The sequence below is a fragment of the Apus apus genome, chromosome 1, assembly GCF_020740795.1.
Source record: "Apus apus isolate bApuApu2 chromosome 1, bApuApu2.pri.cur, whole genome shotgun sequence".
In the NCBI taxonomy this organism is placed as follows: Eukaryota; Metazoa; Chordata; class Aves; order Apodiformes; family Apodidae; genus Apus; species Apus apus.
This window is the reverse complement of record NC_067282.1, coordinates 125942786-125969511: the sequence shown is the minus strand read 5'-3', so window position 1 is coordinate 125969511 and position 26726 is coordinate 125942786. Positions and strand designations below refer to the sequence as shown.

Genomic DNA, 26726 nt, shown 5'->3' with positions numbered 1-26726 from the left:
TTGAGGAGAGATCCTGTCTGTATTTTGGGGTGAATACTTAAACAAGAGCTGGGATTGTGGACTGAACCCTTGAAAGTAGTACCAAAGTGGTGGATTCAGAGGTGTCAACTTCTGCGTGACTGTAGGGCTTATTTCTTATCTCTGTTGCTGGGTTGTTGTAAAGGTCTACAGGCAGACTTTGATAACTCCACTTGAGAAGCCAGCAGAACCAGGTCATTTTCAAAGACTGGCAGAGCAGGGGATATTATTCTGCTGCTGAATTCTCTGTTCACTAGAGCTTTTACAGTAGTTTTCTTTTCCCAGATACCACGTAAGGGGTCTCCAATACCATTTTCAATCTGTTCTCATTGACTCATCCTGTTTTATGTATGGTCAAAACCAGATGAAGTGAATGACAAAATTTTAAGAGGCAAGCTAGTAGACTTTGGGGGCTTAGAATGGTAAGATGCATGTGGCAGAAGGACAATTTCTAAGGGCTATCCCAGCTCTTAGGCTGTAGATGTTTGCATGACAACATTGGCCATATCATTCCCCAGACTCTCATATTAAGGAAAATACCCTAGAAGATCTAGGATATTGTAGCTGGACAACTAATTCAGAGAGTTTTTCCTTGGCACAGGAACCTGTGCTTTTGTCCAGTTTTAAGACAATTTCAAATTCTGACACAAGTTGCTAGGATCAAGAATGCTTTTAAATTATTAAAGATGCTTTTAAATTGTTTTAAAATGAAACAGACAGCAGTAAGTAGACTAAAATATCATGATAGACAAATTAAAGCAAGCCACCAGTCACTCTTGCTAGGCGTTATGTGATACAGCTCTGATTCATAGCATCTTTCACTTGTGCCCTGAGACCTTTTCAGACTCTGGAGGTGTCTGTTGCACAGATAGTATGGATACTTGCTGGCTACACAGTTTTTATCTAAAAGTAGAAATTAATTTAGCCAAATTAAAGATGATCAAATCTAGAATTCAGTTAATAACTTTTCTTCTTCATCTTTTTGGGTGGATTTCTCCTTCCATTTGTAAAAGCCAAGCAAATCAAGTCCCACCCACCCCATCTTTGTTTTTTGGTTCAAAACCAAAGTAAAACAAAGGCTAATTTTTTGCCAAATTTTATACCAAACTCAGAATATTTTCTGGGGAATAATTTTTTCATGGGAAAATTTTGTTTGAGTCAAAAAGTCTATTTTTACTCCTCTCAGATTCCAACTGCCTGTTTTTAGTTGGAGCACCTTCAACCTAGTTCTTGAGGAGGGCCATACATTTGGAAGGGGGGTGATTTCCTGAGTCACAATGATCCTACAATAAACACTGCCTTGGAGGGATGTTCCTTTCCTAGCTGGCCTGGTAGCATGGAGAAGGTTGTCATGTTAAAACTGTACCTGAAAAGGAAAAGGCTGGTGGCACAGAAGGTCTTAAATACCTCTTTGCTCTAACATCCTTCCTGTAACATTTTGAAGTGCTGCTGCACAAACTCTGAGGTTTGCTGGAGACTAGCACGAAGTAATAAAAGGCTAATTCTTGCTCCTAAGCAAGATCCTGAAACTTACTGCTGTGGTTACCAGTGCTCACTACAGCCACAGCAAACATCTGCTGCTAGCACAGCTTATGATTGCCACATAGATTGCTGCTTTCTCAGATTGAAGTGTGATGGTGATATAGACCTTGCTGCTTTGGAATTATCAGTAGTTGATTTCTTTTCCATCTCTTCACATTCAGGCCCTCTGGGACCTGAAGTTTATGCCACATCAAGTAGTCCTGTAGAGGTGACAGAGACAGTCCGGAAGTATTTCCCAGAAACTTGGATTTGGAGTTTAGTATCTATAAGGTGAGCACCTTGGGCTAGTTCCTTCCTTTATAATTAACTAGTTTTGTAGGGTGAAAACATGAATCCCCACACATTTGCCAAGTGTTTTCAATGCCAAAAAGTCCTTCATTATTGGCAATCCTCTGAGATGGAACTACCTTTAGTCATGATCAGATTTCTCCAAGGAGTGGTCAGGGATCTGAAAGAATATATAGGGTGGCCCTACAGTAACAAACATACTATGCCTCATCTTTCACACAGGCAGTACTGTTCAGTGGGCCACAAGGGGTACAGATAGCCACCAAAATGTCATAAAAATCATCCTTCTGTCCTTGCTGTCTGTGCTTCACCAGCTCTGAGGGAAATGCTGCTCTAGATGTGACCATCCCCGACACCATCACCGAGTGGAAAGCCAGTGCATTCTGCACTTCAGCAGACAAGGGCTTTGGTCTGTCCCCAACAGTGTCCCTCAGAACCTTTCAGCCCTTCTTTGTAGAGCTCACCATGCCCTACTCTGTAGTGCGTGGTGAGTCCTTTATGCTGAAAGCCACCGTTTTCAACTATCTGACCACCTGCATCAGGGTAAGGAAGTTTTAAATCTGTCTCTGTACTTCTGTACCTTCTTGTTTACCTCTTGTCTTAATGTAGCCTTCTTATCACTGAGTAGCCCTAGAACCTTCATCCCTTAAATTCTTGTGTTATTCCTCCTATATACCCTTAATGCAGAACCCACAACACCAGCTCCCTGCTCCTTTGCTTCTGAAGAAGTAGCTATTGCTGTGTTTTCTGAAGTCTATGTCTCTCACAACCACCCTTTCTTGATTGCACTTCTCTCTGCAACTGGCAGGTCAGTGTGACTCTGGCTCACTCTACTTATTTCCTGGCTGCTCCGGTGGAAAAGGAGGAAGAATCTCACTGTCTCTGCGAGAATGGGAGGAAAACAGTGGCTTGGCTGGTGACTCCCATATCTCTAGGTAAGGGTCTCAGGGTGCTGAGAACTGCAGGGAAGGTTTATCTGTGCTGGTCTACCAGTGTTAGAGTAACACAGTTTCCTGGGAAACACTGCAGCTGAGTGTCTGTCTCATATGGAGTTACTTGGGAGACACAGGCTGGCAGACTCATGATGTCCAAGAGTCTGTCTGGCACCACGTGCAACACCATCTAGTGTCACCACCCTTGGGCAACATCTCTGAAGCCAGAAATATTGCTGGCCAGCATGATGCTCTGTCAGCTCTTTGTCTCCCAGAGATTAGACAATTGCCCCACGAGATCTTCATACATTTTTTCACTGTTGTTAGGTGCTGTGGTGATAGCTGTGGTGCGCATGCAGGGTAGCAGTGTGCTGAACAGCAGTGAGGCTGGTGATCCTCACCATGGTGGTGTCCTAGATTCTGGAAAAGACACACCAAAATAAAGTCACCTTTCGTGGCAGTGCAGCTTATCTCCAGAATAGCTGTTCTTGTGGGAAAAAAAGTAGGGCCTAGAAATGATAGGAAATGGCTATCCATGGGCCTGCAAGTTGAAACTCCTGGAAATGGCAGTGACTGCCATCCATTGCCTGGCACTGCCGAGCAGAGCTGGCTGACCTCTGTTTCCACCAGGGCAGGTAGAGTTCTCAGTGAGCACTGAGGCCCTTCAAAACCAGCAGCCTTGTGGGAATGCCATTGTGGAGACCCCTGAGAAAGGGCGGAAGGACACAGTCATCAGACAGCTGCTGGTGGAGGTATGTGGGGCTGTGGGAAGGGGAGGACTGAGCTTTCCCACAGGCTAGAGAGAAATTCCACAGGATGATAGATAATCTCATTTAGGCTTCCTTTCCTATAAAAGGTTGGACCAGATGATCTTTTGAAGTGCCTTCCAAGCTGGGTTGGTCTATGATTCTATGAGATCACTACACAGTATAGCAATATGATGGTCTTACATCTTTATACTTTGGAAGGGCTGCATAAAGACTACAGCTTAATAACACGGAGCAATAGCAGTGTCTTTCAGTACTCTGAAGTTCCCCTATCCCCTACTGTAGCAGGACTGCCGCTCCAGTCCAGCCTTCCCTTTATCTCCTATGTATCACTTCCAATTTCAGTGCATCCTCTTTACAGCTTCTCTCCTCCTTTTGAGACAGCTGTCGTAGGTTTGCCAGTAAGCATATGCTGCCTCTACACTAGCTGAGTGGCCAAGCAAATGGCCTCTTAAACTGTTACACAGTTTTGGTTTGCTACCATAATCTGGCTCCAGGGTAAAGGTGGAGGATTCATAAGCACCTATGGTAATTTGATGCCTGTAGAGAAGTCCCCTCAAAACTCCAGATATTATAAAAGTCCATGACAATTTGCTAAAATATTACAGTTTATCCATTTCCTGTGGCATGAAGAGTCACCGAGGCTATGTGATATAGAAGGAAATATTATGTGGCAGTATTGCATATCCTTTACAGGAAAATGCTAGTGTATTATACTGGATGTGGTAATCTGGCAGGTAGATCCTATGTTCTTAGCTTTTCTTTGTGTCAAAAAATAAAAACTAATGCTTGCCTACTGTGTCGTATTGTGTCAGTGTCACCAAATATAACAGTGCACAACAGCTTCCCTGCAGTGCCTCCCTTTCTTTTCCTTCCACTGCCAACACAACACCAATGATTGAGGATTATGTTTCTTGTACTTGTTTAAATTATTGTTTCAGAGCTCTATATTTTAGGGGTTGTTTGTGACTGCCTCTCCTCCAGTTCACTTACTTTTCATGTATCACTCCATCCTTGTTAAGGATTCCTCTGTCTCTTTTTAGTTCCTTTCTCACTACTCACCTCTTTTGTTTTCCTTTATCTCACCCAAGCCTGAAGGAATTGAGAAGGAAACAGCTCAGAACTCTGTGCTCTGTGTAAAAGGTAAAGCCCTCTCTCCTCACCCTCTCCATTTGGTGGGTGGGATGTGACTAGAGAAGGAATAGCAGATAGTGCTGCCTCTATCATATTCCAGATAGGCTGTTATTTTTAAGTAATCTAAACATGCCCCAGCAGTTTAGAGCCTGAGACCTAGTATGGAAGAAAGCCCTAGAGCATGGGCCAGGGTATGAGCTAGGACAGATTTAGTATGACTGTTTGCATCCCTGTTCTCTTGTGTTTTCTGTTTTCTGGCGTGTCCAGGAAAAAGCTGTAGATAAATGATCTGCAATGCCTAACAGTGGCTAGCGGTGGTTTCATGCAGAGATGCCCTTATAGCCAAGAAGAAATTGAGTAGCTGAAGTCAAGGCATTTCTAATCCCAAGTCTTCTTGTTGTTTCACCAAAGCCCCCTCCCCTTCCATTAGCCATTTCTTGGGACTGCACTGAAGTTGTTTGGGTCTTGGTTCTCTCTCAGGAGTGCCTGTGAAAGAGAAGTTTTCCTTGTTGCTCCCCTCAAATGTGGTACAAGACTCAGGAAGAGCGTATTTCTCAGTGCTGGGTGAGTGAGCAGCCTGAGGGAGGAACCGTACACTGTTTCTGCCCCTTTGTGTTGGGCTTTGATCTCACAGATTTTTCTCCTGGTTCCCAGCACACTTTACTCCTGTCTTGCATCCCTTCTGTTTCAAGCACTTTCCTTTCTGGTTGTGCTCTTCCTTTTCTTATTTCTGCATGCGCTTTTGTTCACGATTCTCTGCCAGCCTACTAAACTTTCTCTCATTTCCCACTTTTCCTTTTCTTTGTTGTTCAGTGTATCATTCCAGGATCTTTATCAATCCAGATTTTATTTTGTTCTTTTCTATGATCTCCTGCTTCTCTTGGTCAGTAGCTCCCTCTGATTCTGACAGCCAGCCTGTTTTGTATTGTTAATATCCCTCTGGTATCTCCTGCTCCCCAGGTGACGTCATGGGAACTGCCATGCAGAACCTGCACCAGCTTCTCCAGATGCCGTTTGGCTGTGGGGAGCAGAATATGGTCCTATTTGCACCCAACATCTATGTCCTGGACTATCTGAACAAGACAGAGCAGCTGAGTGAGGAGATAAAATCCAAGGCCATTGGGTACCTAGTGAGCGGTGAGCTGTGATAAGGCTTTAGTTTCTGTTTTGGCTTTCAGGTGACTTGATACAGTGACTGTTGTTAATGTGCCCTGTCCTGAAGAAAGGCAGGTGTAGCTTCTCCTCGTGCAGTACAAGCAGAGCATGGAGGTGGGGACGTACCAGTCCTTATTGGCTAGGATAGGACTGACCTACTCCTCTCTCCTTTGCCTTTGCTGAGACAGCTGTTTTTCTGTTCCCCCATCCTTCAGCAGACTTTCTCTAGCATCTGAATCTTGCTTTAACTCTGCATTTCAGGTTATCAGAGGCAGCTGACCTACAAGCACCCAGATGGCTCTTACAGTACCTTTGGACCACGTTATGGCCAACTGGGGAACACCTGGTGAGATTTCAATGTCACCTATATATTTGTCTTTCTCAGCTGCACATTTATAATAAATGCTGCATGACAGTAAATAGGAAATGTTGTCCTACTTGAAATAGACTTCATCAGCCAGCTATGGAGCTGAAGGGCATTCTCCCACCGGTAGCTCTGAGGACCATGACAGACAAGAAGGAGATGGGGATAAATTAGGGGAGAAGGGAGCAGGGATTTCACATCCTGACTGAGGAAGGCTGAAGAGTAGCAGTGACAGCTCTTCTAGACTAGTATCTGCTGAGAAGGCTGCTGAGAAGTGTGTTTCCATGTAAGTGGAAAGGATGAAGATCCAAGAGCAGTGCTGCATGTTTGTTCTTCAAGAGTGTGTGTTACTAAGCAAAGAGCAGTTTGTTGCCAGTGTGACTTACTGCAGAGCTTTGAGTTGCGGCAGCAAATCTTTGTCACTCATTTTCAACTTTAGGCAAGGGTAAGAATGGATTATTTAGTCACTTTTGGTTTGCTTTTAGTTTCTGAACCAGTACTTGGGGCTCTTGACAGCGTGTTGGCTCCTCATCAAATGCCCGCTTCTTTTTCATAACTGTTTGTAACAACTCTAGCAATAACTCTTTTGACATGGGAAACCCAAGAGGCATGGATTTCTAGTGCAGGAGTCCTGCCAGCAGACCATGAAATAGCAGGCATTTAATTATTCTTTCATGTCAGTTTGATTATTACTGTTATGGAGATGTTGAGCTAATTGGCATGCAGTTCCCTGCTTTTTCCAAGGATAGTTTTTTAGATACAGATCAATGATCACTGTCCTTCAAACTGTAGCCTCAACACAAAGGGATCACAGAGTTTTATGAGCCAAAAGAGGGACAAGAAATCAAGGAGGAAAGCAGGTTTTTGACAGATTTTTTGAGGTAAAGATATAATATACATGTGGTGTACAGTTCCCTGGTCCTTCTTGCCTTTCTCCAGACAGATTATGTGCACGTGGGTCCTGTCAACTGTAATGGACAACAGGCTTACTCAGGCCTTTTCACTGTTCTTTCTCTCCTTCAGGCTCACAGCATTTGTCCTCAAGTCCTTTGCCCAGGCCCGGCCTCACATCTTCATTGATGAGAAGCACATCCAGGATGCTTTGGTCTGGCTGTCCTACAAGCAGAAGGAAAATGGCTGTTTCCGCTTTTCTGGGACACTCCTGAACAATGCCATGAAGGTAGCATGTCTGCTTCTTTGTTTTTTTGTGAGGCTAGGGCTTAACCGTAAGTCATATGGGTACAGATGAGCTTTTTGAGTGTACAAGCAGATGTCAATGGCAAGAATGAGGGAGCCAAAGACCCTTCGGTATGGTAGCCACAATATGACGTCCATGATTATGATCCGCTGTGATGACTGAAAGCTAACCTGCACTTTACAAGTGATATTGATACCTCCACATCAGCTGCAAGGGGGAGGAGGCAAGCTAAGAATAGAGCATTCCGCTGGAATAGGAGAAAAGACTGAAGATAAGAACCTAGGTGGGGTTGCCATCTACCTTTGTGTTTCCCTGCAGGGTGGAGTGGACAATGAAGTCTCGCTGACGGCCTACATTGCTATTGCATTGCTGGAGATTCCTCTACCTGTAACCGTATGTGGCTGCACCCTAATTTGAATCAGTTATGTCCAGTACTCCTCCCAAAATTAGTTCCAGATTGGAAAAAGGACTTGATGGTTGAGCCTTGTGATATCAGAATTGCATGCTTCCAATTTTGGAAGTTCTGGAATGCATTATAATACCCCACTTGTTCCTAGATCTCAAAGTTCAGTAGAATGATGGGTCATTAATAAGGCAAAAACCTCCTTTCTCCCAAGCCGTACAACCAGTGGTTATCTCTCCACAGCACTCAGTGGTGCGGAATGCTCTGTTCTGCCTGGAAATGGCAGCAAATGCGAAAGAAAACCACATATACACTAAGGCACTGATGGCATATGCCTTTGCCCTGGCAGGGAAGGAGGAGAAGCGAAAGGCACTGCTTAACTCACTTGAAAAGGAAGCCGTAAAAAAGGGTGAGTGTGCCAGGTGGGACATCTCTTTCTTCCAACCCACGGGCTTTACATCTTCCCTTGATAAAATGGCTTTTATTGGTGGGACAATGGCTGCATTAAAGGGCTTCTGTGGATGGGGAAAGGAGGAAGGAGAGGAAAGCCTTGTGCTAAGGGGTTACATTTTTGAGAACTCCCTCTCAGCTCCCGGTCCTACTTCTCTGCTCCTGGAGTTCCTAAAGCTCCTAGGGAGTTCATCGGGAAGTGCCATGCACTATCTCCACGAGTGCAGAAATAACAGGTAGCTCTGCTGGTGTCTCTCCTCAGTGCTCCGCTTGCCACCCCAGGCCCTGCTTAGCAAAGGCTTAGCAATGTTTATGGCCACTCTCATCTTTCCAGCACACATGGTCAATGTAGAACAAAGCCGACTGTGCACAGCCCAAGGGCTGATAAATCAGAGAAGAGCTGATGGATGCACTGAGAAAGAAAACAGACACACAGGTCTTTTTGAAGGCTGTAGCATGAACTCTGAGTCTTCCAGGAAAATGTAAGGACTTGGAAGCGTTCTGGGAATATCAGGCTGGACAGTGGATCTGCCCAGACGCAGGGCTGTGAAGGAATTATCCCCAGCACCTTTTGGCTTTTCCGCCTACATGTGACTATCAAGCCCTGGTCACGTTCTTTGGGCCCTCCTGCCTCACACAGATTGTCACTGCCTAGCCCTGGCATCATCTCTGCTCAACAACAGAAGGAGAGTCTTCCTTCTTAGGTTGCTGATTCCTCGAGCTGCTCCAACCCATACATGTCCCTGTGAGTCTAGGACAAAGTAGTATGCAGGTCTGAGGACTGAGCCTCAGCAGTCTCAGACTAGTTGTAAGCCTGCAGCAGGTGTAAGCCCAGCCCTTCCAACTTCATTCTGCATGATGGGTACATCTGGAGGCTCTGTCCTCCCAGCTGGACTGGCAGCAGATCAAGCAAGAACTCTCTTGCAATAACTACTATTAATTGCTTGTTGTCTTGTCTCCACTCTCCCTGTCTGCTGTGAAGATGGGTCTGTTCATTGGCAGCGGCCTGGGAAGGAGCCGGAGGTTGATCTCCCGTACTATGGCTACCGAGCTCCCTCTGCTGAAGTGGAGATGACAGCCTACGTGCTCCTTGCTCACCTCACCACGCAGCCAGCACCTTCCCAGGAAGAGCTGTCATTCACCTCTCTTATTGCAAAGTGGATCAGCGGTCAGCAGAATCCCAATGGAGGCTTCTCCTCCACCCAGGTGAGCTGCTTCCCTCCTCACGCATCAATGTCAGAAGACCAGAAATGCCCGAGACCCCGGTGGGAGCACAGTAAGGGTCACCAGGGCAGGGACTGTACTGCTGCAGCGTACCCCTGCCGTATCCACCATGTTTGCCAGGTTCTCAAGAGGCTAGAGGCTACTATTTCAGTTAGTGCCTCTGGGAATGACTGATACTTCGATGAATCAAATTGGGACCGTTATCAGGACCTGGCTTTCTTGGCACAGTGGGGCAGAATGGTAGGGACACAAGAGACGTGTCTGTGCCCTTGGAGGGGGCTCCCATTGCAATTTGTTTGTGCGTATGAAGTTGCTGCTTTGAAGGCTGTGCAGAGCTCACTCCAGTGAGCTCAGGGACCATGCAGGTGCTGTGCAGAGAACGCAGGAAGGGAATGGAAATGTGCAAAAGCTGCTCTTTTTTCCTCTGTCCCTTGTACCTAAAACTGGGGAAAGTGAAGAATGGAGGGGATGGTGCTTGCCATCAGCAAAGGGCAGGTGGTGGGCAGACAGGCTGTGGGAGTCTAACTGTGTTCTCCTGGGTGCCGGGACCCATCTCTTGCAGGACACAGTGGTGGCTCTCCAAGCCCTGTCCGTGTACGGAGCTGTCACCTATGCCAAAAGCGGAGCAGCTTCCAAAGTGACCCTGCGATCTGCAGGGGACTTCCAGCAAGACTTCCAAGTGGATCCCGCAAACCGGCTGCTGCTCCAGCGTGTGCCCCTGCCCCAGGTGCCAGGGGAGTACAGCACGGAGGTGTCCGGCGAAGGATGTGTCTACCTACAGGTGAGGGTGCTGGGGGATAAGTAGCATGCTGGGAGGGGATCCCCTTGCCAGGCAGGAGCCAGGGAGAGGGCAGAAGGGACAGGGGAGAGGGGAGGAGTGGGAGAGAAGGCTCTGGGAGAGGGCAGAGGAGAGGACAACTAGAGGTGTGTGGCGGGAAGGAGGGAAGGATTCATAATGTGGAGTCGCTCTGAGAATGGGAGAAGTGGGGAGGCTGGATGGTGAGAGGATGGGCTCTCTCACGTGCTGAGAACGTGCGCACGCGCGCACACACACACACGGAGCTGCTGGCTCTCCCCTAGGCAAGCCTGAGGTACAACGTGCAACCTGAGCAGGAGGACGCACCCTTCATGCTCCATGTGTACACGATCCCAGAGACATGTGTGGACGCCAGGGCTCACAAGACCTTTGACATAGGCATAAATGTCAGGTGAGTCTGTGTTTGGGTCTGAGCCTTCCTGGGAAGCCATGGGAGCTGGAGGAGGTATGGGGAGCTAGTCTGGAAGCCCTGCAGGGAAGTGTGGGCAGGAAGCAGCCGGACTGGGAGTTGAGGCTGTGGAGAAAGGACATATCCTGCAGTGGTGGAAGTGTGTGGGCAGCCTAGGACTGGGCCACTGAGAGACAGGATAGGTGCCCTGGATGCCAGGAGGCCCTGGCATTGCTGCAGAAGAAGGTGCTGGACTGCAGGATGTGTTGGGTTGCCAAGAGTTATGGAAAAGGTGGAAGCACCCCCAGCTTTGACTTGAGGTGCACTGGCTGTTTGTTGGTTGGTTCCTTAGTTACACTGGGGAGCGCAATGACTCCAACATGGTGATTGTTGATGTGAAGATGCTGTCAGGATTCATCCCTGTGAAGTCCTCCTTGAAGAAGGTAGGATTCTGTGTGAAATGTTTCTTTGAGTATGTGTTTTTAATCAGGGCTGCCCAACTTCTTATTATCGGGGCATTTAATTCTTCTTCTGGTATGTTCTCCACTGTAAGTCCTGTCCCTCTTTTCCACCGGTTCTTCCAGCCCACGGCCATGGAGGAGCGGTGCATGTGAGATGCCACCAGGAGACTCCTCAAGCACTTCTGGTAGCTTGCAGTTGCTCAAATATATACATTGTTTGGACTTGAGACTCACAGCTGAGAGAAGACCATCAGGTCTAATTTCAGAGACTCGGGAGCCTTTGGATGTGTACATCAGCTATGACAATGCTAGGCCCTCGTTCCATTTTTGTGTTGAGGAGGTGCAAGAGCATGAAATGGTGGAAAGTGGGGGGAGATTTACTGTGCATGGCTTTACACAAGAGCCCCCAGGAACTATTCTCCCACTGATTTACTTCTCAGCATCCAGGTGCTGAGGCTCTAGGGAGGGGAGGAAGCCTAGATGTGTTGAGGGACGGCTGACTAACTTCCCTTCAGATCAGTAACCTCTTATGTGTCTCCTCTTTCCAGGTCTCAAATACCTGGTTTCACCAGGTTCAACGGACCGAAGTGAGCACAAATCACGTTTTGCTGTACATAGAGCAGGTGAGGACTAATCCAGGGATAACCTGGGGTGCACAGTGAGCTCTGCAGCTCACTGGCAAAAGTACGCACAGAGATGGAGAGCAATGCTAAGCTAAGAAAGGCCCCAGGGTTTCCCCTCAGCCCTTAGCCAGGCCAGCAGCCCCCACAGCCCCCGGGGCCTGGACACAGGTGGCAAGGGAGAGTGAGGGAGACTGGGACAATGTGGAGGCACGGGGGGGTGGGGAGCCCAGGGTGCTGCAGAGCCGCCCCTGAGCCTCCACTGCTTCCCTTCCCCAGCTGAGCAGTGAGACCCTCAGCTTCTCCTTCACAGTGGAGCGGGACGTCCCCGTGCAGGGCCTGAAGCCAGCTCAGGTGAAGGTCTATGACTACTATGAGACAGGTGAGTGAGGGGCTGGGGCGCCTGTGGGAGCGAGGGTGGGCAGTCGGGCACACGGAGCAGCTAGGAGCTGTGGGGACCCACAGCTGCCCCTGGCTTGGGCCTTCTCCTACCCCTGCGCTGCCTGAGCTCCCTGAGCACAGAGGGGTGTGGAGGGCTGGAGGCTGCCACCCTGCTCTCCTCCCTCCTGCTCCTTCCCCGGCAGGCCCCTGAGAACAACGGGAGGCAGGTCTGGGTGGGAGCGAGGTGTGGGGATCCCCTGCACAGCTGCCCCTCACACTGGGAGCTGGGGGTCCCATGTTGAGGTCCAGCCCCAGAGCACAGCCGTGCCCATGCTTCCAGGAAGTCCTGCCTCTCCTTGTGCCTCTCCTGTCCCAGCTGCTGTGCCAGGGTGGCAGCGGCAGAGTCCTGTAGATCCCCTGGCACCCTGCTGTGCTGGGAGAAGGTGCCTGAGCATCCTTGAGTACACTGGGGTGCAGACCTGCTGGGGCTGCCAGTGTGGGGTGGCTCTGCCTTGCTGCTGCCACCCCTGGACAGGGCTCTGACTGGGGCTCCCTCCCACCGAACTGGGATCTCTGGGGGAAGCTGGGGATGGTGGCAGCAGCCTGCTGTGTGGCCTGGAAGAAGCTTCTCTCTGGCATACATCCTTGTGCCAGGAGTGCCAAGGAGCTCTGACACCCTGCTCTTTCCCTTCCCTTCTGTTTTCCAGATGAGTTTGCCACACAGGAGTACACCGCTCCCTGCACCACAGGTAGGGTTCACACAAGCAACTCAGATGTTTCCTGCATGGGGTATTGCAGGCTGTGTTAAATGACAGTCTTTGCATACCTTGGCTTTCTGCAGCCTATGTATATACCTAGCATTTATCTTCATAATGTCTATTAAAATCTCTAGGCATGCCTTAGTGCAGAGAGGAAAAGAAATGCTGCCACCCCATGTCCTGTGCGAGATCAGATACAGCTTTTATTTTAGTTCCCTGAGAATGGCAATTCCAGTCTTACTGCCTTCACTCGCATAGAGCCCCTTGTCTTATTTTATGTGTGTCACATAGTGCAAATAGGATTGAAATTCCCTTGGGGCTGAACACCATGCTCAGCCTTTGTGTCTCTGCCCTTTTCACAGACATATTTGCCATGCTGCAAACATGGAAGGATATTGAGTAATTGTCTCCCAAAAGTTTTGGTGAAGTGTTGGCTTTATTAACATCTTTGGTGGGGTCCTTGGTGGGCATTTTCAGGTGAAGCTCTTTCCCAGATTTTAACAGTGCTTGAACTCACAGAGCCACCAGAACTCAGAGAAGATATCCAGTGCTCTGGACACCACTTCACCAAGATACTTACCTCTCTCTTTTCCCACCTCCAGCCACAGCTGAACAGGGAAATGTCTAAAGAGCAAATCTTCTTTGAGCCTTGCTGGATCAGATTACATGTCTCTGCCCCAAGAAGATCTTTTTGTTGAGGGGGCCTATTGAGGTTGAGGACACTTCAACACCAAAAATGAAGTAACACTATAAATAAATGAAGTCTTGATTCTCATCAGATGCCTCTGGCCTTATTTTTTGTTACTGCATCTTGTGTCTCCTCCTATTCATAGTTCAGACTGTAATGGCCCAAGATTTAAATTCAGAGCCATCCCTAGCAAGGCAATGTTTGGCAACTTCTCTGGAATACCAGGAGGCAAACAGCTTTTGCCAGTGGTGAGGTTAACTTCCATATTTGCCAGTTCTCCAGGAGGAAAATTAATTCTACCTGATGCATTATGCACTGGAAGCTTGGCTCCCTGCCTCTAAAATTGGGTGTTTACTGTAAGATAATCCTTGGACATAAATGCATGATCACAAATTGCCTTTGATCCCACTGTAAAATCACTGCTATAAGTTGGAAAGACAGTGTAAACCTGTACAATCTGATCTTTGACAGTAGGCCAGATAGAAGTGAAGGGAAGCCCAGTGGCCTTTCTCATTCTAGCAGCTAAGACATTGTCTGCTTGTTTCTAAGCAGTTGAAGTGAAATCAGAGAGGGACTGGGAACTTAAGTGTCTTAAGTCAGAATTTCAACCAAGAACTGCCCTATGAGTCAAACCGCTTGTATTTTTCTCACTCTCAATACAGTTAGCATTGATCCTTGATTAGAAATTTTGCTCAGCTTTCACTGAAGCCAGTTCATTCCATAGACTCATCTGAATATGAGGTGTCAAGAAGGTCTTGAGTAAATAAATGCCAAACAACACAGGAGACAAAGTGACAAAATATTAATATCAAAGCAAATGAAGAATTTTATTTGTTCTCAATGACACTGTTTGCATAGGCACACTAAAAAAAATTAGATGGAAGAACTAGCTGTGTGTACTTTGGATATATGATAAGCCATGATACCTAACAATGAGCATTTCATGTGAATTAAGTCACATAAGATCTTTCTGCCATTCAGAAGTTAAAACCAGAAATGAACGGGACAAAACCAAGAAAGAGGAGCATTCCTGGAGATATCTTAACTACAACAGGACTATGGACAATTTCACCAAAACAACTCTATGATTTAAATAAACGTGCCATTTAAACTAGACTTAGGTAGGTAGATTATTGGCAAATGCCATTAGCTTCTAGGCTTCTGAGCTTCTAGGCTGCCAAAACAGTGTTTACCCACAACTCCCTGGGGACCTCCTAGCAGCTGCAGGAACAGATTACGGAAGGCCCAAGCTTCAACTGCAGAACAGGCCATTATAAATTAGCAGCTGCAGGCATAATTCATACACACATCGCTCCTGTCCCTCCGTGCACACTCTAACCTTGCAAGAGTGTGTATCTCCTCCATGTCTTATACAAACAAGAGACAATCCTGAAAGGGGTGTCTGTGGGGGACATCAGAGAGGCTGAATTTCATGTAATATTAGCAGATCATCCTGGCTGCCTACCAGTGGAAGACATGGATAGGCACCTGAAGACAAGTTCAATCAAGGTTATAGTTTCTAAGCCAGGGGAAGATAAATTGTTTTCAAGAAGTACCTGCTCTTCTTTGTTGATTAGACAGGATCTCAGATGACGAGTTCAGAGTACATAGTACCAAAAGGGCTACATTACAAAGGCTGACCCCACCTTAAATACCTGAATAGTTTTGTCCTCTTTTTTTTTTTTTCCCCCCCTCATTTGTCTGCCTTATTGCCCTGCATACAGGCAGGGCTGGACAAGATGCTCTTCAGCCTAAGAAGCAAGGGAGATTAAAGCTGTGACTGGAGGCTAAGCAGGAAAAAACAGAATTGGGAATAAAATGTTTAAAAATCATTGGTTAGTACAGTTAATTTATTTGTAAATGTAATTTCCCAGTCCTTGTAGACACTTAATCTGTCACTCCATCCTCTCAATAGATGGTGGTAGTAGTGGTGGTTCTGAGGAAGGCGGGTTTCAGCAACTGGGAGTATTCTTCATGCATTGCCCTTGTCTACTTCCTCATGATGAAAGATGGGAGGTTACAGGAATTAGAGAGACTCTCCAGTTCCCTCTCTCAGGTCATGAGACAGAGAGAGCAAGATGTGGGTTTGGGAAGCCAGGTTGTGTGTGAAGCACAGTGGAGGAGAGTGAGTTGCTGTCTGACCAGGGTTGTGTGTCATTCATGCCACTCAACACTCATGTCAACTTCAAAGCCATGTGAGGCTGAGAGAGGTCTGACCCACCATACAAGACAGGCAAGACCAAGTTCCTGTAAGAGCAAAACAGTTCTTCAATGGCAAGGGTTGGAAGGAATTCCTCTGTAATGAGGACTTCCTATGCAGGTATGGCTCAGAGTAGGAAGTGAAGGGCTTAGAGCAGAACCACATTAAAGCGTCAGTGAAACAGTATGCCATACTTGGCCAATAGGTTCTGGAGTGTGGCATGGAATCATGGTAGATAGGACCATGACATGTTTATTTGTGGGGTATCTTCTGGTGGCCTTGATTTGCTCTGTTTTTCTAGATGGAGCACTTTTGGGGAGGAGTGTGCTAGGTAATTTTTAAAAGCCAAGTTCTTTTTGCATGATCCCACAGTTAAATTAGCTGGAGCTATCAGGTAGGATGAGAGGGTATTCAAACCTGAGAAAAAAAGAATGATGTAAGAAACTTAAACAAAAAGTCAGAGGGGAAGTAACAGAAAGATACAGACACAACCGGCATTCAAGCCACGATAATTTAACTATGGAAACCACTCTGAAAATTCAAGAATGGTGGATTTTGAATGAGTCAACAGCATTATGCCTGCTGTGCTCTCAGCTTTGCATACAAAACCTGTGCCTGTAAATTGGGCCAATATCATCCAAATTACCTACTGAGCAGAATGAGAAGATGGCTGGCAGGAAGACCAAAAATATGAAGGAGATGAAGACAACTGTGAAGAAAGGAAGTGGTTTTTACCTGTGGTGCAGGGAGCGGTGTACTCCTGTGTGGCAAACTCATCTGGAAAACAGAAGGGAAGGGAAAGAGCAGGGTGTCAGAGCTCCTTGGCACTCCTGGCACAAGGATGTATGCCAGAGAGAAGCTTCTTCCAGGCCACACAGCAGGCTGCTGCCACCATCCCCAGCTTCCCCCAGAGATCCCAGTTCGGTGGGAGGGAGCCCCAGTCAGAGCCCTGTCCAGGGGTGGCAGCAGCAAGGCAGAGCCACCCCACACTGGCAGCCCCAGCAGGTCTGCACCCCAGTGTACTCAAGGATGCTCAGGCACCTTCTCCCAGCACAGCAGGGTGCCAGGGGATCTACAGGACTCTGCCGCTGCCACCCTGGCACAGCAGCTGGGACAGGAGAGGCACAAGGAGAGGCAGGACTTCCTGGAAGCATGGGCACGGCTGTGCTCTGGGGCTGGACCTCAACATGGGACCCCCAGCTCCCAGTGTGAGGGGCAGCTGTGCAGGGGATCCCCACACCTCGCTCCCACCCAGACCTGCCTCCCGTTGTTCTCAGGGGCCTGCCGGGGAAGGAGCAGGAGGGAGGAGAGCAGGGTGGCAGCCTCCAGCCCTCCACACCCCTCTGTGCTCAGGGAGCTCAGGCAGCGCAGGGGTAGGAGAAGGCCCAAGCCAGGGGCAGCTGTGGGTCCCCACAGCTCCTAGCTGCTCCGTGTGCCCGACTGCCCACCCTCGCTCCCACAGGCGCCCCAGCCCCTCACTCACCTGTCTCATAGTAGTCATAGACCTTCACCTGAGCTGGCTTCAGGCCCTGCACGGGGACGTCCCGCTCCACTGTGAAGGAGAAGCTGAGGGTCTCACTGCTCAGCTGGGGAAGGGAAGCAGTGGAGGCTCAGGGGCGGCTCTGCAGCACCCTGGGCTCCCCACCCCCCCGTGCCTCCACATTGACCCAGTCTCCCTCACTCTCCCTTGCCACCTGTGTCCAGGCCCCGGGGGCTGTGGGGGCTGCTGGCCTGGCTAAGGGCTGAGGGGAAACCCTGGGGCCTTTCTTAGCTTAGCATTGCTCTCCATCTCTGTGCGTACTTTTGCCAGTGAGCTGCAGAGCTCACTGTGCACCCCAGGTTATCCCTGGATTAGTCCTCACCTGCTCTATGTACAGCAAAACGTGATTTGTGCTCACTTCGGTCCGTTGGACCTGGTGAAACCAGGTATTTGAGACCTGGAAAGAGGAGACACATAAGAGGTTACTGATCTGAAGGGAAGTTAGTCAGCCGTCCCTCAACACATCTAGGCTTCCTCCCCTCCCTAGAGCCTCAGCACCTGGATGCTGAGAAGTAAATCAGTGGGAGAATAGTTCCTGGGGGCTCTTGTGTAAAGCCATGCACAGTAAATCTCCCCCCACTTTCCACCATTTCATGCTCTTGCACCTCCTCAACACAAAAATGGAACGAGGGCCTAGCATTGTCATAGCTGATGTACACATCCAAAGGCTCCCGAGTCTCTGAAATTAGACCTGATGGTCTTCTCTCAGCTGTGAGTCTCAAGTCCAAACAATGTATATATTTGAGCAACTGCAAGCTACCAGAAGTGCTTGAGGAGTCTCCTGGTGGCATCTCACATGCACCGCTCCTCCATGGCCGTGGGCTGGAAGAACCGGTGGAAAAGAGGGACAGGACTTACAGTGGAGAACATACCAGAAGAAGAATTAAATGCCCCGATAATAAGAAGTTGGGCAGCCCTGATTAAAAACACATACTCAAAGAAACATTTCACACAGAATCCTACCTTCTTCAAGGAGGACTTCACAGGGATGAATCCTGACAGCATCTTCACATCAACAATCACCATGTTGGAGTCATTGCGCTCCCCAGTGTAACTAAGGAACCAACCAACAAACAGCCAGTGCACCTCAAGTCAAAGCTGGGGGTGCTTCCACCTTTTCCATAACTCTTGGCAACCCAACACATCCTGCAGTCCAGCACCTTCTTCTGCAGCAATGCCAGGGCCTCCTGGCATCCAGGGCACCTATCCTGTCTCTCAGTGGCCCAGTCCTAGGCTGCCCACACACTTCCACCACTGCAGGATATGTCCTTTCTCCACAGCCTCAACTCCCAGTCCGGCTGCTTCCTGCCCACACTTCCCTGCAGGGCTTCCAGACTAGCTCCCCATACCTCCTCCAGCTCCCATGGCTTCCCAGGAAGGCTCAGACCCAAACACAGACTCACCTGACATTTATGCCTATGTCAAAGGTCTTGTGAGCCCTGGCGTCCACACATGTCTCTGGGATCGTGTACACATGGAGCATGAAGGGTGCGTCCTCCTGCTCAGGTTGCACGTTGTACCTCAGGCTTGCCTAGGGGAGAGCCAGCAGCTCCGTGTGTGTGTGTGCGCGCGTGCGCACGTTCTCAGCACGTGAGAGAGCCCATCCTCTCACCATCCAGCCTCCCCACTTCTCCCATTCTCAGAGCGACTCCACATTATGAATCCTTCCCTCCTTCCCGCCACACACCTCTAGTTGTCCTCTCCTCTGCCCTCTCCCAGAGCCTTCTCTCCCACTCCTCCCCTCTCCCCTGTCCCTTCTGCCCTCTCCCTGGCTCCTGCCTGGCAAGGGGATCCCCTCCCAGCATGCTACTTATCCCCCAGCACCCTCACCTGTAGGTAGACACATCCTTCGCCGGACACCTCCGTGCTGTACTCCCCTGGCACCTGGGGCAGGGGCACACGCTGGAGCAGCAGCCGGTTTGCGGGATCCACTTGGAAGTCTTGCTGGAAGTCCCCTGCAGATCGCAGGGTCACTTTGGAAGCTGCTCCGCTTTTGGCATAGGTGACAGCTCCGTACACGGACAGGGCTTGGAGAGCCACCACTGTGTCCTGCAAGAGATGGGTCCCGGCACCCAGGAGAACACAGTTAGACTCCCACAGCCTGCCTGCCCACCACCTGCCCTTTGCTGATGGCAAGCACCATCCCCTCCATTCTTCACTTTCCCCAGTTTTAGGTACAAGGGACAGAGGAAAAAAGAGCAGCTTTTGCACATTTCCATTCCCTTCCTGCGTTCTCTGCACAGCACCTGCATGGTCCCTGAGCTCACTGGAGTGAGCTCTGCACAGCCTTCAAAGCAGCAACTTCATACGCACAAACAAATTGCAATGGGAGCCCCCTCCAAGGGCACAGACACGTCTCTTGTGTCCCTACCATTCTGCCCCACTGTGCCAAGAAAGCCAGGTCCTGATAACGGTCCCAATTTGATTCATCGAAGTATCAGTCATTCCCAGAGGCACTAACTGAAATAGTAGCCTCTAGCCTCTTGAGAACCTGGCAAACATGGTGGATACGGCAGGGGTACGCTGCAGCGGTACAGTCCCTGCCCTGGTGACCCTTACTGTGCTCCCACCGGGGTCTCGGGCATTTCTGGTCTTCTGACATTGATGCGTGAGGAGGGAAGCAGCTCACCTGGGTGGAGGAGAAGCCTCCATTGGGATTCTGCTGACCGCTGATCCACTTTGCAATAAGAGAGGTGAATGACAGCTCTTCCTGGGAAGGTGCTGGCTGCGTGGTGAGGTGAGCAAGGAGCACGTAGGCTGTCATCTCCACTTCAGCAGAGGGAGCTCGGTAGCCATAGTACGGGAGATCAACCTCCGGCTCCTTCCCAGGCCGCTGCCAATGAACAGACCCATCTTCACAGCAGACAGGGAGAGTGGAGACAAGACAACAAGCAATTAATAGTAGTTATTGCAAGAGAGTTCTTGCTTGATCTGCTGCCAGTCCAGCTGGGAGGACAGAGCCTCCAGATGTACCCATCATGCAGAATGAAGTTGGAAGGGCTGGGCTTACACCTGCTGCAGGCTTACAACTAGTCTGAGACTGCTGAGGCTCAGTCCTCAGACCTGCATACTACTTTGTCCTAGACTCACAGGGACATGTATGGGTTGGAGCAGCTCGAGGAATCAGCAACCTAAGAAGGAAGACTCTCCTTCTGTTGTTGAGCAGAGATGATGCCAGGGCTAGGCAGTGACAATCTGTGTGAGGCAGGAGGGCCCAAAGAACGTGACCAGGGCTTGATAGTCACATGTAGGCGGAAAAGCCAAAAGGTGCTGGGGATAATTCCTTCACAGCCCTGCGTCTGGGCAGATCCACTGTCCAGCCTGATATTCCCAGAACGCTTCCAAGTCCTTACATTTTCCTGGAAGACTCAGAGTTCATGCTACAGCCTTCAAAAAGACCTGTGTGTCTGTTTTCTTTCTCAGTGCATCCATCAGCTCTTCTCTGATTTATCAGCCCTTGGGCTGTGCACAGTCGGCTTTGTTCTACATTGACCATGTGTGCTGGAAAGATGAGAGTGGCCATAAACATTGCTAAGCCTTTGCTAAGCAGGGCCTGGGGTGGCAAGCGGAGCACTGAGGAGAGACACCAGCAGAGCTACCTGTTATTTCTGCACTCGTGGAGATAGTGCATGGCACTTCCCGATGAACTCCCTAGGAGCTTTAGGAACTCCAGGAGCAGAGAAGTAGGACCGGGAGCTGAGAGGGAGTTCTCAAAAATGTAACCCCTTAGCACAAGGCTTTCCTCTCCTTCCTCCTTTCCCCATCCACAGAAGCCCTTTAATGCAGCCATTGTCCCACCAATAAAAGCCATTTTATCAAGGGAAGATGTAAAGCCCGTGGGTTGGAAGAAAGAGATGTCCCACCTGGCACACTCACCCTTTTTTACGGCTTCCTTTTCAAGTGAGTTAAGCAGTGCCTTTCGCTTCTCCTCCTTCCCTGCCAGGGCAAAGGCATATGCCATCAGTGCCTTAGTGTATATGTGGTTTTCTTTCGCATTTGCTGCCATTTCCAGGCAGAACAGAGCATTCCGCACCACTGAGTGCTGTGGAGAGATAACCACTGGTTGTACGGCTTGGGAGAAAGGAGGTTTTTGCCTTATTAATGACCCATCATTCTACTGAACTTTGAGATCTAGGAACAAGTGGGGTATTATAATGCATTCCAGAACTTCCAAAATTGGAAGCATGCAATTCTGATATCACAAGGCTCAACCATCAAGTCCTTTTTCCAATCTGGAACTAATTTTGGGAGGAGTACTGGACATAACTGATTCAAATTAGGGTGCAGCCACATACGGTTACAGGTAGAGGAATCTCCAGCAATGCAATAGCAATGTAGGCCGTCAGCGAGACTTCATTGTCCACTCCACCCTGCAGGGAAACACAAAGGTAGATGGCAACCCCACCTAGGTTCTTATCTTCAGTCTTTTCTCCTATTCCAGCGGGAATGCTCTATTCTTAGCTTGCCTCCTCCCCCTTGCAGCTGATGTGGAGGTATCAATATCACTTGTAAAGTGCAGGTTAGCTTTCAGTCATCACAGCGGATCATAATCATGGACGTCATATTGTGGCTACCATACCGAAGGGTCTTTGGCTCCCTCATTCTTGCCATTGACATCTGCTTGTACACTCAAAAAGCTCATCTGTACCCATATGACTTACGGTTAAGCCCTAGCCTCACAAAAAAACAAAGAAGCAGACATGCTACCTTCATGGCATTGTTCAGGAGTGTCCCAGAAAAGCGGAAACAGCCATTTTCCTTCTGCTTGTAGGACAGCCAGACCAAAGCATCCTGGATGTGCTTCTCATCAATGAAGATGTGAGGCCGGGCCTGGGCAAAGGACTTGAGGACAAATGCTGTGAGCCTGAAGGAGAGAAAGAACAGTGAAAAGGCCTGAGTAAGCCTGTTGTCCATTACAGTTGACAGGACCCACGTGCACATAATCTGTCTGGAGAAAGGCAAGAAGGACCAGGGAACTGTACACCACATGTATATTATATCTTTACCTCAAAAAATCTGTCAAAAACCTGCTTTCCTCCTTGATTTCTTGTCCCTCTTTTGGCTCATAAAACTCTGTGATCCCTTTGTGTTGAGGCTACAGTTTGAAGGACAGTGATCATTGATCTGTATCTAAAAAACTATCCTTGGAAAAAGCAGGGAACTGCATGCCAATTAGCTCAACATCTCCATAACAGTAATAATCAAACTGACATGAAAGAATAATTAAATGCCTGCTATTTCATGGTCTGCTGGCAGGACTCCTGCACTAGAAATCCATGCCTCTTGGGTTTCCCATGTCAAAAGAGTTATTGCTAGAGTTGTTACAAACAGTTATGAAAAAGAAGCGGGCATTTGATGAGGAGCCAACACGCTGTCAAGAGCCCCAAGTACTGGTTCAGAAACTAAAAGCAAACCAAAAGTGACTAAATAATCCATTCTTACCCTTGCCTAAAGTTGAAAATGAGTGACAAAGATTTGCTGCCGCAACTCAAAGCTCTGCAGTAAGTCACACTGGCAACAAACTGCTCTTTGCTTAGTAACACACACTCTTGAAGAACAAACATGCAGCACTGCTCTTGGATCTTCATCCTTTCCACTTACATGGAAACACACTTCTCAGCAGCCTTCTCAGCAGATACTAGTCTAGAAGAGCTGTCACTGCTACTCTTCAGCCTTCCTCAGTCAGGATGTGAAATCCCTGCTCCCTTCTCCCCTAATTTATCCCCATCTCCTTCTTGTCTGTCATGGTCCTCAGAGCTACCGGTGGGAGAATGCCCTTCAGCTCCATAGCTGGCTGATGAAGTCTATTTCAAGTAGGACAACATTTCCTATTTACTGTCATGCAGCATTTATTATAAATGTGCAGCTGAGAAAGACAAATATATAGGTGACATTGAAATCTCACCAGGTGTTCCCCAGTTGGCCATAACGTGGTCCAAAGGTACTGTAAGAGCCATCTGGGTGCTTGTAGGTCAGCTGCCTCTGATAACCTGAAATGCAGAGTTAAAGCAAGATTCAGATGCTAGAGAAAGTCTGCTGAAGGATGGGGGAACAGAAAAACAGCTGTCTCAGCAAAGGCAAAGGAGAGAGGAGTAGGTCAGTCCTATCCTAGCCAATAAGGACTGGTACGTCCCCACCTCCATGCTCTGCTTGTACTGCACGAGGAGAAGCTACACCTGCCTTTCTTCAGGACAGGGCACATTAACAACAGTCACTGTATCAAGTCACCTGAAAGCCAAAACAGAAACTAAAGCCTTATCACAGCTCACCGCTCACTAGGTACCCAATGGCCTTGGATTTTATCTCCTCACTCAGCTGCTCTGTCTTGTTCAGATAGTCCAGGACATAGATGTTGGGTGCAAATAGGACCATATTCTGCTCCCCACAGCCAAACGGCATCTGGAGAAGCTGGTGCAGGTTCTGCATGGCAGTTCCCATGACGTCACCTGGGGAGCAGGAGATACCAGAGGGATATTAACAATACAAAACAGGCTGGCTGTCAGAATCAGAGGGAGCTACTGACCAAGAGAAGCAGGAGATCATAGAAAAGAACAAAATAAAATCTGGATTGATAAAGATCCTGGAATGATACACTGAACAACAAAGAAAAGGAAAAGTGGGAAATGAGAGAAAGTTTAGTAGGCTGGCAGAGAATCGTGAACAAAAGCGCATGCAGAAATAAGAAAAGGAAGAGCACAACCAGAAAGGAAAGTGCTTGAAACAGAAGGGATGCAAGACAGGAGTAAAGTGTGCTGGGAACCAGGAGAAAAATCTGTGAGATCAAAGCCCAACACAAAGGGGCAGAAACAGTGTACGGTTCCTCCCTCAGGCTGCTCACTCACCCAGCACTGAGAAATACGCTCTTCCTGAGTCTTGTACCACATTTGAGGGGAGCAACAAGGAAAACTTCTCTTTCACAGGCACTCCTGAGAGAGAACCAAGACCCAAACAACTTCAGTGCAGTCCCAAGAAATGGCTAATGGAAGGGGAGGGGGCTTTGGTGAAACAACAAGAAGACTTGGGATTAGAAATGCCTTGACTTCAGCTACTCAATTTCTTCTTGGCTATAAGGGCATCTCTGCATGAAACCACCGCTAGCCACTGTTAGGCATTGCAGATCATTTATCTACAGCTTTTTCCTGGACACGCCAGAAAACAGAAAACAAGAGAACAGGGATGCAAACAGTCATACTAAATCTGTCCTAGCTCATACCCTGGCCCATGCTCTAGGGCTTTCTTCCATACTAGGTCTCAGGCTCTAAACTGCTGGGGCATGTTTAGATTACTTAAAAATAACAGCCTATCTGGAATATGATAGAGGCAGCACTATCTGCTATTCCTTCTCTAGTCACATCCCACCCACCAAATGGAGAGGGTGAGGAGAGAGGGCTTTACCTTTTACACAGAGCACAGAGTTCTGAGCTGTTTCCTTCTCAATTCCTTCAGGCTTGGGTGAGATAAAGGAAAACAAAAGAGGTGAGTAGTGAGAAAGGAACTAAAAAGAGACAGAGGAATCCTTAACAAGGATGGAGTGATACATGAAAAGTAAGTGAACTGGAGGAGAGGCAGTCACAAACAACCCCTAAAATATAGAGCTCTGAAATAATAATTTAAACAAGTACAAGAAACATAATCCTCAATCATTGGTGTTGTGTTGGCAGTGGAAGGAAAAGAAAGGGAGGCACTGCAGGGAAGCTGTTGTGCACTGTTATATTTGGTGACACTGACACAATACGACACAGTAGGCAAGCATTAGTTTTTATTTTTTGACACAAAGAAAAGCTAAGAACATAGGATCTACCTGCCAGATTACCACATCCAGTATAATACACTAGCATTTTCCTGTAAAGGATATGCAATACTGCCACATAATATTTCCTTCTATATCACATAGCCTCGGTGACTCTTCATGCCACAGGAAATGGATAAACTGTAATATTTTAGCAAATTGTCATGGACTTTTATAATATCTGGAGTTTTGAGGGGACTTCTCTACAGGCATCAAATTACCATAGGTGCTTATGAATCCTCCACCTTTACCCTGGAGCCAGATTATGGTAGCAAACCAAAACTGTGTAACAGTTTAAGAGGCCATTTGCTTGGCCACTCAGCTAGTGTAGAGGCAGCATATGCTTACTGGCAAACCTACGACAGCTGTCTCAAAAGGAGGAGAGAAGCTGTAAAGAGGATGCACTGAAATTGGAAGTGATACATAGGAGATAAAGGGAAGGCTGGACTGGAGCGGCAGTCCTGCTACAGTAGGGGATAGGGGAACTTCAGAGTACTGAAAGACACTGCTATTGCTCCATGTTATTAAGCTGTAGTCTTTATGCAGCCCTTCCAAAGTATAAAGATGTAAGACCATCATATTGCTATACTGTGTAGTGATCTCATAGAATCATAGACCAACCCAGCTTGGAAGGCACTTCAAAAGATCATCTGGTCCAACCTTTTATAGGAAAGGAAGCCTAAATGAGATTATCTATCATCCTGTGGAATTTCTCTCTAGCCTGTGGGAAAGCTCAGTCCTCCCCTTCCCACAGCCCCACATACCTCCACCAGCAGCTGTCTGATGACTGTGTCCTTCCGCCTTTTCTCTTGAGGAGAAGCTACACCTGCCTTTCTTCAGGACATTGGCTTTTCTGGAATAAAAATAATAAATAAATCCAGAATATATCAGATATCTGATAAGAGGGTGAAACAACATCCCCCTCACAGGGGTTTCTTTCCAGCAGGAGATCCATTCATCTGTAATTTAGTTGTGGAAACTTCCCATGCTGCAAATTTTATGTTGGGCCTGCAAAACCCTCACGCATGGACCATCACAGAGTTCTGTATGACACCATGAGCTGATCTTGACTGACAAATACACTTTCCAGCCAATTTTTCTGGCTTCTTCTTTGGTGGGCAGACCTCATTTAGTACAGAGTTAAGTTTGTGATTTTACACCCATTGTATGAAAGATATTAGAGATAACCATATCAAACCCCAGATTTTCTCTCCCTACAGTGACCTGGACAGCCTCAGTTCTCAGAGATATGCTTCTGCCTCTGTAGTTTCAGGGACTACTACATTCTCAGCTCTCCTCTTTTAGGAAGTGTTAGTTTCACTACCAGGTGGACATACAACTAGTTAGTTAAATTTAATCAGATCCCTACCTGCCTTCTCAGCGTGGAGCATTCACATACCTTGACTTCTGCCTTTGTCTTTGGTCTCCATCTCAGCAAAGAAAATATTTGATGTCTTTGAAGTGTCTTACCAGATGCACAGAGCACAGAGTTGTAGGCAGTTTCCACCTTAGTCCCTTCCAGCTTGGGGAAAAATGAGAGAAAAAAAGAAAACCATGAGTAACAACAACATCAAAGAAAGGGAAGAAATATCATGAGGGAAACTAAAAG

General features: G+C 48.0%; 2 protein-coding genes across 2 annotated transcripts in view; one reads left to right on the top strand and one right to left on the bottom strand.

The window, feature by feature from the left end:
• The window catches only part of A2M (alpha-2-macroglobulin), a 30705-nt gene extending 17030 nt beyond the window's left edge, over positions 1-13675 (top strand). Inside the window, exons 18-36 of the mRNA XM_051614079.1 lie at positions 1722-1830; positions 2163-2391; positions 2657-2783; positions 3411-3532; positions 4639-4690; positions 5162-5245; positions 5642-5818; positions 6098-6182; positions 7224-7380; positions 7717-7791; positions 8045-8210; positions 9234-9457; positions 10038-10256; positions 10556-10683; positions 11033-11123; positions 11690-11764; positions 12041-12143; positions 12850-12891; positions 13503-13675. Of these exons, the coding sequence (XP_051470039.1) occupies positions 1722-1830; positions 2163-2391; positions 2657-2783; positions 3411-3532; positions 4639-4690; positions 5162-5245; positions 5642-5818; positions 6098-6182; positions 7224-7380; positions 7717-7791; positions 8045-8210; positions 9234-9457; positions 10038-10256; positions 10556-10683; positions 11033-11123; positions 11690-11764; positions 12041-12143; positions 12850-12891; positions 13503-13528 (2291 nt within the window). The 3' untranslated portion in view covers positions 13529-13675. The remainder of the gene's footprint in view (positions 1-1721; positions 1831-2162; positions 2392-2656; positions 2784-3410; positions 3533-4638; positions 4691-5161; positions 5246-5641; positions 5819-6097; positions 6183-7223; positions 7381-7716; positions 7792-8044; positions 8211-9233; positions 9458-10037; positions 10257-10555; positions 10684-11032; positions 11124-11689; positions 11765-12040; positions 12144-12849; positions 12892-13502) is intronic.
• Positions 13676-15915: 2240 nt separating this feature from the next.
• Positions 15916-26726, bottom strand: part of LOC127383600 (ovostatin-like) — a 73902-nt gene continuing 63091 nt past the window's right edge. Inside the window, 15 exon segments of the mRNA XM_051616819.1 lie at positions 15916-15935; positions 16524-16565; positions 17272-17374; positions 17651-17725; positions 18292-18382; positions 18732-18859; positions 19159-19377; positions 19958-20181; positions 21205-21370; positions 21624-21698; positions 22036-22192; positions 23234-23318; positions 23598-23774; positions 24171-24254; positions 24724-24775. Coding sequence (XP_051472779.1) covers positions 15916-15935; positions 16524-16565; positions 17272-17374; positions 17651-17725; positions 18292-18382; positions 18732-18859; positions 19159-19377; positions 19958-20181; positions 21205-21370; positions 21624-21698; positions 22036-22192; positions 23234-23318; positions 23598-23774; positions 24171-24254; positions 24724-24775 — 1698 coding nt within the window.